Source organism: Drosophila obscura, unplaced genomic scaffold, assembly GCF_018151105.1.
Source record: "Drosophila obscura isolate BZ-5 IFL unplaced genomic scaffold, ASM1815110v1 contig_179, whole genome shotgun sequence".
NCBI classification, from domain to species: domain Eukaryota; kingdom Metazoa; phylum Arthropoda; class Insecta; order Diptera; family Drosophilidae; genus Drosophila; species Drosophila obscura.
In genome coordinates, this window is record NW_024542766.1 from 5038463 (window position 1) to 5057006 (window position 18544).

At 43.1% G+C, this 18544-nt stretch overlaps 1 protein-coding gene across 2 annotated transcripts in view; it reads left to right on the forward strand.

Moving 5' to 3' along the window:
* The window catches only part of LOC111064674 (cytohesin-1), a 39517-nt gene that overhangs the window by 19119 nt on the left and 1854 nt on the right, over window positions 1-18544 (forward strand). The window contains exons 1-5 of one of the 2 annotated variants that reach the window (XM_041592502.1): window positions 9677-10942; window positions 13683-13815; window positions 17771-17869; window positions 18032-18131; window positions 18203-18377. In XM_041592502.1, the coding sequence (XP_041448436.1) occupies window positions 9758-10942; window positions 13683-13815; window positions 17771-17869; window positions 18032-18131; window positions 18203-18377 (1692 nt within the window). In that variant the 5' untranslated portion in view covers window positions 9677-9757. Of the gene's footprint in view, window positions 1-9676; window positions 10943-13682; window positions 13816-17770; window positions 17870-18031; window positions 18132-18202; window positions 18378-18544 lie in introns of those variants that run through there. The other variant, XM_022352424.2, reaches the window with a different exon arrangement.

Consider the following 18544-nt stretch of genomic DNA (forward strand, 5'->3'; position numbering starts at 1 on the left):
AGTGAGAGAATCAAAAGGGGGGTTTGGGTTGGGGTGCCTGGCGGACCAACCCCCTTTTTGAAACCCCTTTTTAAAAGGGGGCAAGATCTGTCAGTGCGATCTCCGATCTGTGGGTGGAAAAATCATTTGAATGCACGTGGGAAAAAAAAACATATACAGAGTACGCAAATGACTTTGTGTGCCACTTTGTGGCGATATACCATAATATATTGTACGAGGTATACTCTGCCTTGTGGTTGACTCGCGCAATTCCCACACATTCATGCGGTTTCCAGTGGCTAGATACAGTATCTATAAACAGTAGCTGTCAGGCATATAAAAGAGGAGAAAGAAAAAGGAAGGTAAAAGCAAAATAGGAGGGGAAACCAAATGCTTTAATGCTGTATGAAAGATCTACGACTCGAAGCCTCCAAGAAAGCGAATGAGTATGCCATCTATTTAACACGCCTTGCCTTTATGAAACGCACTGTACAACCCCCTTTATATGTACTTCGTCACCATTGGAATGTTGATTCATTTGTGGGCGTACAAATTGAACAAATTAAAAACATATTTTAAGCCGCCAAAACAACATTCGAAATTTGAATGTTTTTGCAATTTATTTATGCGCGGGAGGCACATGGATTTGGTGGGGATGTTCGAACAAGCACCGCACGAGTCTTTTAGCCATAAAATAAATAAACATTAAAGAAAGGAAAACGAAACGAAACGAGCCAAATGGTTAGACAAAATGTTTGCCAAAAAAAAACACAAAAAAAAAAAAATCTCGTGTCAAAGAAACACACACAAAAATTAACAATATTTATGTTCATTAATGAACGTCCAAAATTGAAATTCATTTTTGCCCCCCAACTTGTGTCCTCGAAAATCAAACGAAATTAATAAAAGAAAAAAAACGAAACGAAACGAAAGAGTGCGCTTGGAAGGCTTAAAGAATATGCCAGAGGAGCTTTTGGGTCTAGCTGTATGTCTGTCTGTCTGTGTCTAAAGAATATTAATGTTAATTAACCGAAGCAGACAGAATGTTGAACAATGAAAGTCTGCGAGACATTGGAATTTCATTTCAAGAGTACAACAAAAAATGCCAAAAGTTGTGTTGTATTTTTCACTAAAAATATTCCACTAGAGAAATGGGAGAAAGTGTGCAGAAAGGTCTGCAGGGATAGTATATATCCCATATATTGGGAATATAATCGATAATGCTTGCCCAGAGATAAGATATGCACTCGAAAAGTGTTGCTATCTAATGCCAGAATTCCCACAGGAAAAACCATCAACGAGTGAGTAGCAGACTCACTCACACGACAGACAATTATATTCATTGACACACTAAATGAGTTTTTCCTCTCAATCCGTAACATATGTCAGCGTGGAAAATCTGTATAAAAATAGTCAAAATTCTGTAAAGGGAAAAACCTGAAAAGAAAATGAAATGCTTGCGGGTAACAAGCTGTCAGAAATGTGTGGCCCGTGTGCGATGCATGGGATGCATAAACAAAGATACAAATGCATTTCAGTTATTAACACCACAGCAAAGATACAAAGATACAGCTACAAAAAGAGAGAGAAGAGACAGAAAGAGAGAGAGGCGTTCGTGTCGACAGCTAAACCTATTCTCAAGGACCTCACGAATGCAAGCATGAATATATTGACTTTATTTGGGAAACGGAAAAGGCAAAGGGAAAAGCCAATGGACTTTCGGTTTTTGTTTTTATTTTTTTCCTTATGTTTTCTTTCTATCCATAAAATCTCCAATTTATAAACAAAAGTCGAGAAACGAGAATAAAAGTAAGCAAAAGATGCGCGTGCGAGCAGCAGCCGAAAAAGAAACATATTTAGGAAGCAGCCGAAAAGCAGACAAAAGAACCCCCCCAAAAAATATAAAAGAAAAGAAAAAGAAAAAGTGCCAACAGACAGACAAAGATATAGATATAGAGATAGAGAGAGAGAGAGAGAGAGAGAGAGATAGCGGTAGAGAGTGAAATGTATAGATATTTAGAGAGCGAGATAGAGAGAGAGCAACAGTGCGGATATATCTTTTGCGCGTTCAAATCACGTCGTTGTCCGCTCCGGCAGCAGCAGCAGCCACAGCCCACAGCCACAGCAGCATTCGCAGACAAGGCACGTCTTCCCCCTCCCTCCCTACTCCCCTCGCCAGAGCGGAAGAGTGTGGGGAAACGGATAGGAGTTCCCTTTCGTTGAGTAGAGGAGCGAGGAAGTGCAGTGCAGACTACGATTATGCGGTCCTTGCCGTGTGCCGTGTCTCTTTCTTTGTTTGCCTCAGTGTCTCTCTCTCTCTCTCTCTCTCTCTTTTTGGCATCTCACTTTCAAATGTAGAAAAATGGAAAGTGTTTTTTTTTGGCTAACAAAAAGTAAAAAAGAAGGAAAACCAACGCATGTCTCTCTGTTTGGGTAGCCAACATATTTGGGGGTAGAAATGGCTAAAGTAGGGAGGCACTTATATGGCTTTAAGGGTAGAATGATTGTGGAAGAAAGAGAAACATGAATGGAATCATAAATACTCCACAAAAATATGTTTCTTGAGCTCTAGATCTCTGTTTTTTAATGGGTTTACACATTAAATTAAGAGTGTAATTCTTATTGTATGATAATGTAGATATAGATACATACATCAAGATTCATACCCATTTTAAATGCCTTTTAAAGCCTGAAAAAATCATGTTAAATTCAGAAACAAGTTCAACTTAATGCTCAACAAAATAAATCTTTTGTAGCGTCATGTTTTATTATTCAGAGTAGCTTAAATAAAGTTCTCTGACTTGTTTTAATCGCATTTTATTTCCCCAAATCCCCATTTGGCGGTCGACTCCAGCGGGCATCCAGACGTTGATATCCGCGGCTGCGATAAAACCCAGAAGCAAACGGGTATACGGGTTGGGTGTACTGTACATCCGCTAGAATGCTGCAATGACTGGGGGTTTTATCAGGGTTTTTTAGTTGTACTTGGAGTAAAGAAAAGAAAAAACATTCAACATTTAATCGTACATGGACTTTGGTTTTCTGGCAATCAAATGCCTATTCCTCTCTCAAACTCATGTTTCTCCGAAAACAAATCTTTAATTTTCTCATTCTTTTTTTAAGCAGAAATATTAATAAGAAATGCTGTATCTTTCGGATACAGTAACCAGTTTGGCTGTGTGGGCTTAAAGTTCAGTTTTAGTATTCAAATAAATGAAATCTGAATGTATGTTTATATACAACATTCAACACCCTTTTTTTAACCAGTCAAAATGGACTGGAACCGGTTGATTGAATTATTCATAAATATCTATCACATCGTTTAGGCCTAATGAACTTCGTGTTTTGCTCTAGATATGGATGTATCTTTTTGTGTATGGGATTCTAATTTTTGTTTCTTTTTAGTTGAAATTCATTTGCTAATTAATTTGAAATCTAACGAAGAAGTTCTCCATGAAGTTTTCCTTGAATTCCGAAAAGTTTTTGCTCTCCCAAAAATGGAAGAAAATGCATAAAAAAATTTCAAAGTCCAATTTGATTTTTGAGTTGAAGTTTTCTCATAATTTCCACATGGCCTTTAAGGAATTTTCGCTTTGATGTTTTTGACTGGCTTGCTGTCAAACCATTGATATCAGTCGATCAATCAATCAATCAATCAACCATAGATTCAGGCAACAAAACAAATGGAAATTTCCAATGAGAACTCTTTTGCCTTGACCCGAAAACCGCGTGCCAAGTGCGAAAATGCTAGCCATAGAGAGGAAAAGCCAGACAATAGTTAGAACGTGTATCCACAAGATACACAACAATTAGCCCGCGGGGCACGCCGGCCCGCCGAAATTGGGGCCACAATTAGCAAATCGACAACAAAACACAGACAGACAGCGAGGCAGAGGCAGTGAGGCAGAGAGGCAGAGCCGCCCCTGCGAATCAATAAACATCGATAAACATTGGCTATGTGCACCTGTTGCTACATAACCTCACAGATACGCGTATCTTTGTATCTTTTTAGTATGCAAAATGCGTACAGCAAACATTTAAAGCGAATGACAAACGAAAGACATTCCAATCCATTCCATTCCTTTCCGAATATGTGACCAAAGTATTAATATCTTTATACGAAAAAAAACAAAAAAAACAATGCCACCCTCTAATTACATTGGAAAAAAAAACAAACTCCACGCTCGCATTCTAAGATACATTTCCCGCCCACCAGACGGCATTCTAATGAGTTGAGTTGAGGTCTCTGTGGGAAATGTGTCTGCCAAAAAAAAAAAAACGTTACACCAAAAAAGGGCCATCAGGCAGGTAGGAGTGAGACTGCGAGAGTATCTGTTAGATACATGTCATACCCGCACCTTCATTTCTATTTTGTATTCGACGACTTACCTTTTGTCTAGCGCCACGAACACGGCCAGACGGACGGGACGGACGGACGGACGTTCTTCTTCTGGATAGAAGAAACAAAAGGCATTTAATTAAAAACACATTTATTCTCGACATTCATTCTCTGCTGGCGGACGGACGGACGGACACTCTGCTGATGGCGGACACGGACACAGACACGAAGTGGGCCAACGAACTTGCGTTCTTAATGGTTCACTAAATAGAGAAATACTTATACATATTTATATTTGGCGGATGGAATCAGATTTATTGTATATAAATATATATAGAAGAGGAGGCTATATTTATTAAGCATCTTTTGTGGTCTTGAGATCAGGGATTTAGGTACTTAAATGAAGAATTTTTGTGTAAGGAGAACCTTTGAACCTTCATCTAGCATATGCCATTGATTCCAGATGTTGTCTCTTGGGTTGCAATAGATTTTAAGTGTCAAAAACTATCTTTCATGGTGTTTTGCACCACTTAAGGCTTTGGGTATATCAAGTTCTGTACTCTATGGCTAATTGATTTGGGTTGCTCATCTTCAAATACAATTTTATTAGGGTAGAAGACCCTTAGACCTTTATCTATAAATTCTTATACCCCACAGATGATGCTTCCTGATTTTCCATAGATGTTTCAGAGATGGAAAACTATCTTTTATAGTGGTTTTGGGCTATAAAAATATTCGCTTTAGAGTATAGATCTTATAATTGATTCAGAGATTGCTTTGTTTAATCTCCATTGCAATTATTTGCCATACAAATTCCAAAATTTCGCAGAACAAACCCCTAGGACCTACCTACAAGCACTTTCCTCCAACCCTCCTCTTCCATATGTTTTCTCTTACATTTCCATAGATTTTTCCTTTAAATATCCGTACATTTTTAAAAAGAAAACCAGATGAAAATCCAACATTGAAAGGAAATAAATCATGTCATCATTTTCGAAGCAAAAAGGGCAGACGAAATCTTTCATCATTTTGCGTTTGAAAAATAAAAAATGACCAAATGCCAAATAAAATAAATAAAATATTGAAATGAACAACAGATAAAAGGGGAGAGAAGCGTCCAGTTTAGACAGGCGCTGCTTGCCCCAAAAGGGAGGTCATACATTAATATTGTATATGTATCTGTAGTATCTGTGTATCTGTATCTGTTTGGATATTTTCTCATTACATTTATGGTATGCTACTGTGCCCCCCACCCACAAGGCAGACAACCGTTTGTTTGCTATAATATCTATTTGTTTTGCTTTTTATTTGTTGTTTTTTATTGTTGTTTTGTTTTTGTTTCGCTGCCTGCCATTTAGGCGTAAAAAACCTAAAAAAAAAAAACAGCAGCTCCAGCAGCCACATGCCACGGGCACAAATTTGCATCTTTCTCGATTTAGCCAAATGACGCAAGTAGCTCAAAAAAAATAAAACAAAAAACTATAAAAAAACCTACGAAAAAGTGGAATATATCCTACATATGGCGAGGTTATGCACAGAGCCACCAGACACTAGCCACCAGCATCGGACGATTATAAAATGCTTTATGTTTTTATATGGCAATTTTTTAGATTTCTTTTCCGTTTGGATCATTAGACAAATTAGGTTTTTTTTTTTGTTAGCTCTCGCAGCTAAATACTTGAGGGGTTTCTCCCCACTCGAAGGGGAAAGTGAAGTCAGTTTTTGCCTTGTTAAATATTATTCTAATTTCACTTTTTTCCCAATGAATGAGCAAAACAAAAGCTAAGAGTCTTAGTTTGTGGCGGAAAATCCGCTTAAATGCAGCAAATGTTCACACCCAAAGCGAGCATTGACCCAAAACTCAGACTCGCAGATACATACATTTTATGCTGAACGATACAAACAAAAGAAAGGAAAAGGGAAGCGATGCGAATGGGAATGGTAATCGGAAAAACTGTCGCAAAAGCACACAGAGAGCACAGCTTGCGTTTAATTGCATTTTGTTGAAGGAAAGTAAAAGTCACTTATGGGACAAACTCAAATCCCTCCACTCCGCCGCCTCACAGACAAATGTCTGGATGTGTGTCTGGGATTTTCACTGTATTATCTTTCCCTTTTGGAGGATGTGAGGGAGAACTGCGTAGGGGTCTTTGTTTATGTGTCTGATTTTCTAATTGGTTTTCCCACTGTGTGTTGTCTCCGCCGCCAATCCCTGGATGTGTTGCCAGACAAAAGGGTTAAAAAGAGCAGAAGTTTGTTTCAATTGTTTCCGTCTGTAAAAAGTGTGTGTAAAGTGTAGATTAAATTGTCAAGATAAATGTCGAAAGACACGCCTCTCTTTTTGTGGCGGCGGCTACTGTGTGGAGTAGTTTTCCTGTTTGGTGGGGAAAAACTTTACGAGTTTTCGGCTTAAATTTCACATTAGTTTCAAAGCGCATTTCCTGCCCACACCAACGCAGACACAGATACAGATACAGACACAGATACACTGTCTACAGGTAGCAATCACAGCTTTGATGGGGTCTTGGGTCTGGCCACCACTTGAGGTAGCTATCTTGGTATCTGTGGGATCTGTTTTTGTATCTTTATAGCCAGCCGCCTCTTGTGTGCCTCTGTCTGTGTGTGTGTGTGTCGGCTTCATTCAGTTTGATTGATAGATTGTTTACAAATTTAATTTCATTTTACTTGTTTTTCCTTCCTTCTTTAAGTTCTCTTTTTCTCCATCTTCTCCTCTCTTCTCTTCTCTTCTTTGTGGCATTCACCTGTGTGTTCTTCTTGCCACTCTGCCAGTGTCACTACCTATCCCTAGACATCGTCTTCTGTTTGTCTTTTTGCCTCTCAATGTTTTCCAACTTGGTCAACGACGCCCGGCAGGGCCTGTGCCTGTGCCTGGGACTGGGACTGGCCGCGCCTTTTATGTGGTCGCCGCCTCATTACACAGATACCCTGTGGGCAGAGGATATAATGAGAGGGTATTGTGATTTCAAGAGATTTGAAATTTGAGAGCAGATAGAAATATCTGTGAAGCCATGAAGAATATTTCAATTCCGTTTCTGTTGCAAAAAGAGGCGTATAATAAGCGATCTATTTCCATCGTTCCTATTTTGGGTTGTGCCTTTGGTTGTTCCACCTTTTCCATCGTTCCTTTCTTGCTTCTTCCAGGGTATCAAATGCTTTCTTCCTCCGTTGGCTAACCTTCCTCTCAGTAGCTTTTGTTTGCCTTCTTTTCTGGCCCTCTATTTGGCTATTTGATATATAAGGAATGTGTTTTCTATATGCACAAACCAAACAGTGAGAGAGAGAGAGAGAGAGGAACAAGAGAAAGAACCAAAGAAGGAAAGGGAAGAGACAGAGAGGAGACCCAAAGTTGGATGATGGCGAGCGAGAATCACATTAAATGCAATGCCATTTGAATGCCTCTCTGGCACTCTCGCACTTGTTAAATCCAATCACGTACTGCCGCACCGTGCTCCCTTCCTCCCTACCTACCTACCTACCTCCCTCCCTCCATCCCTCCGCTGTACGACGCCAAAAAGGATGCCCAAAACTCTTTCAAAAGACTTCATTTCGAACTTGACTAATGCGTGGGCGTGGCCACACAGCCCCAAAGGAAGAGCTGGCTAAGCTGGACGTGAGGGGGGACCTTGTCATTTGACTAGTGGGTGGGACTTATGCCACGTTTACAGGTTGGCAAAAAATACCCAAAGGAATTTCACATTTGATTAAAGTAAATATTTTTGTAGGAATTCAAGATAATATTTGTATTTAAAATCAAAAGGGAATTCCTGATTCATTTTGGAAAGCGGATGGAATCCTAATTAATATTGAAACGCACCATTTGGGCGGTCTGGAAATTGCCTTTTTCTTTTGAGGGTTTCCATTTATTTTATTTTATTTTGGGTCTTGTATTTTCTTTATTTTTCCAAAGGGAAACATCTTTTTAAATTGCCAGCAGCAACTTCTGACCTTATTTGCTGACAAATTGCATTACGTTTGATGTAAATTGACACAAATTTCCTTGGGCATTTCCTAAAAACAATCGATGGTCGCATTTTAGAGTATTTTTTATTTTTTGTGTACAGTTGGAGCCATTTTTGTTCCGTTTCTTGCTTGGTTCCTGTTGCTCTCACTGCTTATTCATTGTTACCTTTTTTTTTGTCCTTTCTGTTTCTGTCTTTCCATTTCCATAGTTCCTTTCTGCTGCTGTCTCTTCCTTTTCATTGTTCCTTTCTTTATATTTTGTTGTTGTTTATTTTTTCACTCCATTTCCACAGTTCCTATTTTGACTGCTGCTGCTGGTCCTGTTGCTCCTCTTCAATTGTGCCTTTCCCATCGTTTCTTTGGCAATCCTTTTGCCGAATTTTCTTGGGGAATCTTTTCTCTGCCGATTGACTTTCATATTTCCACCCCCCAAACAGATTAGTCAACAAATTCCCTGTGAAAAAAAAATGTCATAAATCGTCCCCCGAGGATTCTTTCGTCGTTTCGCTTAACTTTTGCATATTCGCTTGAGTGATTCTCTGCTCTGCTCTGCTCTGGTGTTTGCAGTCCCAATTAGAGAGTTTTTGTCGCCTGTTCGGGGGGGCGGCTCTACGAAGAAACAATTCCACAAGCTTTATCGTTCCGACTTCCTCTTCCTGTGTGCAAATGCACAAAGCAAACATTAGACGAGCGACGAGCGACGACGACACAGGGCAAAAGAAGCAACGAACTGAAATCTCAATAAATCACAAGACAAAGGAATGAACGCAGGACACCAGCTGGAGCAGCATGAGCAGCAGGAGGCAGGAGGTGGGTGAGGGTTTGTGGTGTGTGTGCTGATTCAATGCCCTAAGCCGCAGAGTCGACAAATCACACAAACACACACACGAAGGCACACGAAGGCACACGAAGACACACGGAAGTGGTGTCCTTGCCACAGCAGCAGCAGCGACAGCAACAGCAAAGTGTCCCGTCTGCCTGTGCTGGGATTAGTCTAAGGAACGAACGCCATCACCTTGTTAACCTGCCAGCCATTAGCGTAATTCGTTTTGTGTCGCCGTCTCGGCTGGAAACCCCCAAAAAAAATATTCCCCCCAGACGAAATTTAATTTTTGAGGTTCTAGAGCACTTTCCTGTATAGGGCTTCTTTCACACCGCAGCAGACACTTGATAATTAGTTAATTAATTTATGGGTCGCGTGGAGGGAGGGGAGGGGAGGGATACATTTCTCCAAAAAAAAAAAAGGAGAAGACTCCGCCTGCCGTGTCGCCGCTTTGTACTTGTAAATTGCCTGCAGCGAGGTGCCACAGAGGTTGCCCCCGAATCCTCAGAGACTAAGAAATATACAATTTTCAGTGCACCATCATCAGCCATCAGCCATCAGCCATGATGAAGGGTTCCACCTGATAGTGTGATCCAATCCAGAAGGAACCCGTTCTGCCACACGGAAGCCACGCGATGGCCTCCCTGCAGCAGAAGCGCCCCAGCATCAGCAACTGGTTCTCCTCGCTGCGGCGCCAACCAAAGGCCAAGAAGGGCACCACCAACCTGGGCAGCAGTGGCAGCTTTGGCAGCAAACAGCAGCTGCAGCTGCAGCGGAGCTGCTTCGATCTCTCCGCGACAGTCGTTGGGGGAGGGGGAGGCGGCGGCGGCGGCGGCATACCAGGATTCAATGTCGAAGGAGTGGGATTCAGTGTCGATCGGAATAGCCGCAGCAGCAGCACCTTCTACATCAATCCGCTGAAGGCCTCCAAGGAGGATCGACGACGTCTGGTGGAGACTGGCAGCAGCAGTGGCGGCAGCAGCAGTCGCAGCAGCAGCGTCTGTGTGCGCTGCTTCTGCAATCTGCTCTCCAAGAGCGAGGAGAAGACGCCCACGCCCACACCACTGCCACCCACGCCGCCACCGAAGCCACCGAAGCCACCAGCCAAGCCGCGCTCCCCCTCGCTGGCGCCCTTCACCAGTGTGGCGACGTACAACATCACGACCTTGACGCCCGACAGCCCCCCACCGGCCAGTCCGACGCTGAGCAGCGAGACGGTCAGCTGCAACGATGTCAGCCGCAAGGTGGAGCTGAAGCGGCTGCCCTGCGACGAGCCGCACACGGAGCTGTACAGCAAGCGATCGGAGTACACGAACACCACCACCACGACGACCACCAGGACGCTGATAGTGTCCCGACCCGTGGAACTGCTGCTCAACGACAAGGGGGAGATCATCTCGCGCAGATCGCCGCGCAAGACGCGCTCCAATTCGCTGGGATGCATGCTGGACGTGGAGGATCTGTCGGAGACGAACAATGGCGGCGGGGGAGGCATGGATAATCCCTGCCTGGAGCTCGATACGGAACTGCCGAGCTCCGTTCTGAGCTCTCCGCTGACACCCGATGCGGGCGATATGCGCTTCATCGATGACAGCTCCAATTCGCAGAGCGAATCCGAAAGGAATTCCGTCAGCCATCCCCACCACAACAACAACAACAACAACTCCAAGGAGCAGCAGAATAATAACAATAATTGCAGCACCAGAAGCAGCCAGGAGACGAATCTCTGCGAGAGTTGTCGCCATTTGATCGAGAGAAACCTCAGCAATGCGGAGAAGCAGATCAACAGCGATGTGGTGATACTCAGGCAACATCCGAAGGTAGGACAAGAGGGAGGAGAAAAGAGCAGAGTAGAGGAGGGGAAAAAGGATTCCATTCTGAGAGAATGGCATGAATAATCACGGCAGAGTTTCCTTCCACCTTGGATATTTCCCAGATCCCCTTTGATGAAAAGTTCCCCACCAAAAATGACTTCTGCTTAAAAAATATTGAATGGGGTTTTGTTCGCTTGTTTTTGTTTTGTGATTTTATTTATAACAAAAACGAATCTCAAATTGGATTCCCCCCTTTGGCTTTCTGTTGAAAGAATTTGCATTGTGGTGTCGCGTAAGAACAGGTTCTGCGGCCGCTGCCGCTGTGGGACTTCCTCGTGGCATGTTCTCACACTTCCACTCTCCATTCTCAGGCCCGTCGACAGAACTCTCCTGCCTGTTACCTGTCTTAAAGAGACTCGCATTAAGCGCCCGGCCCGCCCGATTCGAGTTTATTTTTAAGTTTGACGCTCATTAGCTTTGTCTCTCCGCCACCACCGACTGCCGTGCTTGCTCCTCTGGCTGCGTGTTGGTTTTGATATCACTAGACACTGGACGCTGGACACTGCCCTGACCACTGGTTGGTCTTTAATCAATGCTGGCGTTTAAGCAACGCGCCGCTGAATGTGGCCGCTCTCTGACATGCCGCAAAACTTGTTGCTACGATTGTCTGCGCACTCATAGACCCCTTTGTCAGAGGGAGCTCCCTCCACTCCCTCCATTCCCAGTCTCACAACCTGTGCTTCCCCCTCTATATTTTCCTTTGTTTTATGTTGATTTTTCTTCTCTTTTTGTGTTCATTTCCATTGATTTTTATGGGGCGTATCGTGGTAGCCCTTGCAGCAGGGTATGGGTTGATAGAGTTGTAAAGCTCCTCTGATCATTTTATTGATTGGAAAATTAAAAAAAAAAAAAATTAACATAATTCTGTTTTGGGGGAAATCTATTCCAAAAAAAGATAGTGAGGGAAACGATTAATGATAGGAACCCATAGTTTAATGGGCATTTAAGGGGCAAACGGATGTGGTGTGTGGCATGTAAATAATCAACATAAAAATATAAAAAAAAAGAGTTGCAAGCCTGGGAAAATGTTTGCGGGCAGTCATAAAATATTATGAAAATATTGAGACATAAAATCGTCGAGCCATAAATCATATAAAAGATAGATACACTCGTATATTTAGCTATAAAAAAGATACATGATATTTTTTGGTCAGATGTTTGTTCTATGACAGCAGCCGTAGCAGCAGCAGCAGCCACTCCGATGATCATCATTCGTTATAAATAAACATCTTACGGTGGTGGAGCTTTATTTAAACTTCTCCTCACTTCTATTTGCTTATGCGACACGCTCTGGGAATTAAAATTCCTCGAAATCATTGACGGAGAGTCAATGAATTCTAAATCTAAAACCTTGCAGCACACCGTTTGTATCTAGATACGTTTGACAAGTCACTGCTACCCTCGGGTAGGGGGGAGCAGTTACATTTTCTTGAGCACACAAATCCGCATTCAATGTGGAGAACTTCAATCGAATGGAATGCCCCAAACGAACAAACGAACGAACGAATCGAATGATCTCATCTTTTGAATCTCAACTGCAATTGTTCATTTGTTCATCTATCTGTTGTAGCTGTACGTTTAGCTATCTATCTGTATCTACATATCGTATGTGTATCTTTTATTACAGCCCATGGACAGCAATTTGTCAATTGTATATTTTATAGTGTTTAATTGACATTCCACTGTGCGCCTCCGTTCCGAGTCTCGACCGTCTCCCTTTTTGCATACGAACGACTCATCCGATGAGTCAGAAGGTCATTCACGGGGTGGCGTAGAGGCGGGAGGCGGGAGGCGGGCGGCCTATGTGTCTCTGGGGGCAATTGATATGTTCCGGTCTCGTGGCTCTCCCCATCATTCATGCGTCAAACTCACAGATACAAGATACATATTCGTACTTTCCGCTTCTTTGGACATTGCGCGACATTTCGATATTTTCTTTCGCTTTGGAATGGATTGGGAATTGGAACTGGAATTGGAACTGGAATTGGAATGGCATGGAATGACCCTTGCGATGGCACTGCCATGCCGCGATATCTCCTATTGGGTTCGCAGTGTCAGTCAGTTAGTTTTTATTCTTCTCGTTTTTTTTTTTTTTTCTAATTCAATTAAATCAAAATTTGCATTAAATTGGGTTTGTTTTTTTTCGTTCTTTCAATGTGCGCTCCATTTAGAACAAATTTGAAAACAGTTTTCAAGTGAGTTTTTTGTCGTCCGTCCGTGGGTTGTTTATTTGGCGCCAGTCGACAGGCGACACGGGCAGCAGGCAGCAGGCAACGGGCAAATGGCAAATGGCACTGAGGAAATGCAAATTACTCGACTTTCAACTGTCTCTCTATGTGCGCTACGAAGTGTCTCTTCCTCTGTATCTGTATCTGTATCTGCTGTATCTGCGAGTGTGTGTGGAATTTATGGGCTTTTTTTTTGAAGGCAGTCTGCTGTACGCAATTTAAATTTAAACAGCAGCCTAGTCGCTCGCTCGCTTGCTTGCTTGCCCGTTCTGTTCTGTTAACTGTGGATTCTAGAGTGTATCCAGATACATGTGCATCTACATATGTGTGTGTGTGTGTGTGTGCGCTTGTGGCTTGCTGTTTCCTCAATCTATATTTATTTATATGTTGATGATATCATAAATACCATTTTTGCACCTTATTAATTATATTCTCTCCCCCCTCTCTCTCGTTTACAGCAAATCAAAGATGAATTGTGCGAAGTTGTCTCGGAAATGGAGGCGCTCGATGTGCCCGAAGACTGCAAGCATTCCAACAAGGACAAACAAATGTCCATTGGTCGCAAAAAGTTCAATATGGATCCGAAGAAAGGTGAGTCTGGAAGCTGGCATGGTAAAAGATCTATACCCAGAGTATTTTGCACCAAGAAAAATATGGAGATATATTCGAAGCACTCCTGAGAACTGTTTAAGCAGAATGTTACCATTCAATTCATCATTTATTTCCAAGAGATAAATGATTATGCTGTGTGGATGCTCTGCAAATCCCAGTAATTTGCCTGAAACTTTGAGTGCATTTTCCTCGCTGGTTCCAGCCCCCCCAATGATTCACTCCGAATCGAATATGCAAATGCAATATTTGTTCAATTCAAGAGGGTTTCCCACCCTCCTCTACAATCATGGGGATCCCTGACAATTACTATGCATGGAGAGGGAAAGGGAGTGTCCCTCAAAAGTCGAGAAATGTAAACTTTGCTGATGATTTAAATGAAATCTCAATGACGACGACATGACACCAGACGACGACGACAACGACAACACGACAATGATGAAGTCAGATGAAATGCTTTATAATTGAGCTGATGAGTGAAGAGTAAAGAGAAGAGACATCGCTCTGCCATTGCAGATGTGGTGGAGATTGTGGTGCGGGTGCGGGTGCGGGTGCGCTGGTGACTCCATGAGAGAGCGTGTCTCGGCGCCAAAAGGCAAAATTACCATGCAAATTTCCACGCAAATGAAGAGAGGAGTGAGACGAGGAGCGGTGTGGGGTGGGGGTGGGGGAGTGTCACGTACGTCCAATAATAATTTCGACGTTAATTTAATAACGTAATGAGCCCGAAACGAAATGAAAATGCAGCACCAGCAACAGCACCAGTAACAGCAACAGAATGCAGCAGGCAGGCAGAGGCAGTCGGGTAGGAGCAAGGGAGATGCGGGTGTCAGTGGCTGGGGCTGGGTGGTGAGGGTGCAGAGCAGGGCGTTCCACTATCTTAAAAGTCTGACAAATTTGACAGTTCGTTGACATCTGAAGTACGTGTACGCGTACGCTTATGGCTTATGGCTTGTGTCGCTGTCCCTCCTCCAGTGTTTAATTTAATGGAAATGAAAATGAAAATGGAAATGTCAATGCCGCAATATCCAATAGCAAGAACTTGTCTCAGGGGAGGACCCCGACCCGACCCTCACACAAAGAAGAAGCAAAAGGGAAAGAAAGGGAAAGGCAGGGAGTACATTAGGGTGGAATGGAGAACACATCGTGATGTACGATGTATGATGTACGGTGTATGATGTATGGGTTAGTTGAAAGATGAAGGCTAAACACATTTATGGCAGGGTGAAGGGAGGTGTTAGCTGCTCATTAGAACAAGAAAGGGGGCTGGAAGATCTAATGCCAGCTAAATGGGAAATGTAATTATGTGTGACGTGTGACTGGGGTTTTGGTTTTCGGAGCAAGTGAAGACTGGAGATGGCACTTCGGCACTCCAGAAAGGTGTACGATCTCATGTCGAATGGGGGAGAGATGTATCCCATTTGGGTATACAAATATTGTAGATTGAACTTTGATCTCTGGAAAGGCAGAGTATTTATTTTAATTATATTTTTTATTTATTTTTTATATATTTATATAATTTATATATTAATATTTATTATATTTCCATTTATTTATATTAAATGAAGATTTTCCCACTTCGAAATTTAGGGACTCAAAAGTGGAACTTTTTCCTTTCCGAAGGGTAATGAAAAATGTATCGGAATTTTGAGATAAAAGAACTCTTCAGGGAAGGTCCCTCCGACCACTTTTTAGGGAATTTCCCAACTCCAGAGCACATGCCACGTCCCACCTTCAATTTTGATAACACTTTTCAATGTTTTTTATGTTTCTGAGGGTGAGGGGTGGTGACCCACATGTCAGCACATGTTTGCTTATGGAACACGTCTCCAAACAGCTCAATTTCTTTGCCCTTCCCGTACGCCACATCCTCCCCCCATAGCTCCCTGTGGCATACACATTTTTAAAAGCCAATCAAATATTTACGTCAACCTCTCTTGGCCATAAATTAACGTCGACAAGTCAAAATTAGGCCATGCAACATCTTCCCGCAGCACAAACACACAGACACACACGCAGCAGCAGCAGTGGAAAGGGGAGGAGCAGAGAGTAGGCATATCCTGTCCGGAATGCCAGATATCTAGATGCGAGTATATGTGTGTAAATATATGTGGCAGAGGGAGCACAATAAAAATGCTAATCCAAAGAGGGACAACTGATGGGTGGCGGAGGAGGAGGAGTCTATGGAGGAGTCAGCGACCCAATAACAAAAGCAGAAGCAGAAGCAAAAGCTAAATCGAATCCCAACCAGAGACGAGACATTTTGTCGTCGCTTATTAAAAAACTTCCACACGAGAATGTGGCTGGCGGCTGGCTACCACTGCCAACCAGGAGGCAGAACGCAGAACGCAGGGTGGCAGCTCTGAGTGGGTGGGTATTGGGTTGGATCGGTAGGTAGTTGGGTGACAGGAGTGGTGTCATCGTCATTTGTCGCTTTATCGGCCGATTATCAGCAATATACGGAAATACACGCACATATAGATACGCCATATAGATAGGCGCACACACAAAGGAAAGAGGGGGGCATACACACACACGGAGACAAACACACAGACACTTAAATTAATAGCACACAAATGTGCCATCCATAACGCACAAACGATGTCAGGGAATGGTGAATGGGGGGGGGCGAGAGAGAAGTTCATGGGGAGTACGAACCCAGAGCAGGGACTTCAACCAGGAATATGCCATAGAAAGGTGGAGAGACCATGCATGAGAGCTCGGGCATTATTTTCCATGCAAGAGCGAATCTAAGCATGGATTGGATGCCACAAAGAGAGCGAGCAGACAGCGAAAGAGAGTGGCAAAGTATCCCCCCGTTCCTGGTTCTACTACCCACATCTACCTTGCTTCCTGGTGGTGGGGGGGTGGGGGCGCCGTTAATCGCGCGTGATGCCTCCTCAAGTCACGCAAAACTTTTTGTTTACCAAAAAAGTCGAATCCTTGTGGTGGCCACAGGAGCAGCGGTTCCACTCTGCCCGCAGGGCCCCAAGCAGCCATTACGCCCCACCCCCTTTTGCCATTTGCAGATTTCTCATTATCGATGGCATTTGTGTGTGTGTTTGTGTGTGTGTGTGATTATTGTTGTCCTTGGCAGTTGTCATCGTCAATGTCATCATCGCAGAGCAGATTTCAATCTGCAAATCCAATTTCTACAATGCACGGCCCCCATGGCTGGCGCCACCTGGCGTCTGGAAGCCACAAAGCCAAAGCCATTGTTATTATTATTTATACCATAAGAATGTGGGTTTGGATAATCAAGGGGTATATTGTATTTATTTGTATTTATGTGACAGACAGAAAACAGCCTCAAGGAATGTTTATAGATTGATCCGAACCAGCAGCTGATTATTCCCATTAAAGGAGGGTATCTTCTAGTCGTAATACATATAATCTCAGATGGAATATCTTTTGTTTTGTTTACATTTAATAATTCCATTGAGACTCCATGGAAGAGACTCGCGTTCTCCGATAGCGTTGCTTCCGCCTCCGCTGCGCCGCGCTCTCTTTGATTGGCAAATAATGACATCGTTACCAGCCAGCCAGCCAACCGACCCACCGATCGAACGAGCGAGTACTATGGGGCGCTCCTTCTCTGCTCTCTTTTCTCCCCGTTCAATGTTTATGGGGATTGCGCTGTGGTTTATGTTGCGGTTCGCTGGCTCTCCAATGGGCCACAAATAGTCGTATATGGGGGTACATTATATGATTTGATTTGATTCTTGCTGCGTTCTTCGGCTTCCGGGTTGCTGGCGTGGGGCGGCGTTCTTATCGCTTAGCAGGAATACAGTGGAAACTTCTGTGGGGGGAAACCCTATTTGAGTTCCATACACTTTCTTGTCGCACTAGGAAAAATAAATAAGTAAATAAATAAATAAAAATAAAAAATAAATATATCTCATATGCTATTTTTTTGTTTCCTTCCTTCCATTTGCAGGCATTGAGTATCTCGTGGAGAACCGACTGCTGCGTCACGATCCCCAGGATGTGGCGCATTTCCTCTACAAGGGCGAGGGCCTCAATAAAACGGCCATAGGTGAGCGTGCGGGCGGAAAACCCCCAAACCAAAAGTCATAAATTCCAACTCCACCCCAGTGGGAGTTTTCTTTTAATGGCGAACACACACACAAAATTCAATTAAACGCATAACCAAACATTTATTTTAACTGCCTTTTCTTTGGTGCGTTTTCCTTTCCAGGCGATTACCTCGGCGAAAAGAACGATTTCAACGAGGATGTCCTCAAGGCCTTCGTGGCGCTACACGACTTTACCAATCTCATTCTAGTGCAAGCCCTAAGGTAGGTCCACCCTCTTATAATTACCAGCACTATCGCTAATGGCAAATTATTCTCTTCTCTCTTTTGAACAGACAATTTCTCTGGTCGTTTCGATTGCCCGGCGAGGCGCAGAAGATCGATCGAATGATGGAGTGCTTTGCACAGCGCTACTGCCAGCTAAATCTGGACATATTCACCAACACGGACACATGCTATGTGCTCAGTTTTGCCATTATAATGCTCAATACATCGCTGCACAATCCATCGGTGGGTACTACACAGTGGGTCGCAAGAAAAGTCGCCCAAAAAGTGGGACTAGGAAGTGGATTGGATAGATGCTAGCCTTAATGAACAGAACACACAAGAATTCCGTTTAAATTCCTCTCAAACAAGTCACTCATTAATGGCTATTATGTGTTATAATCACCCAAAAA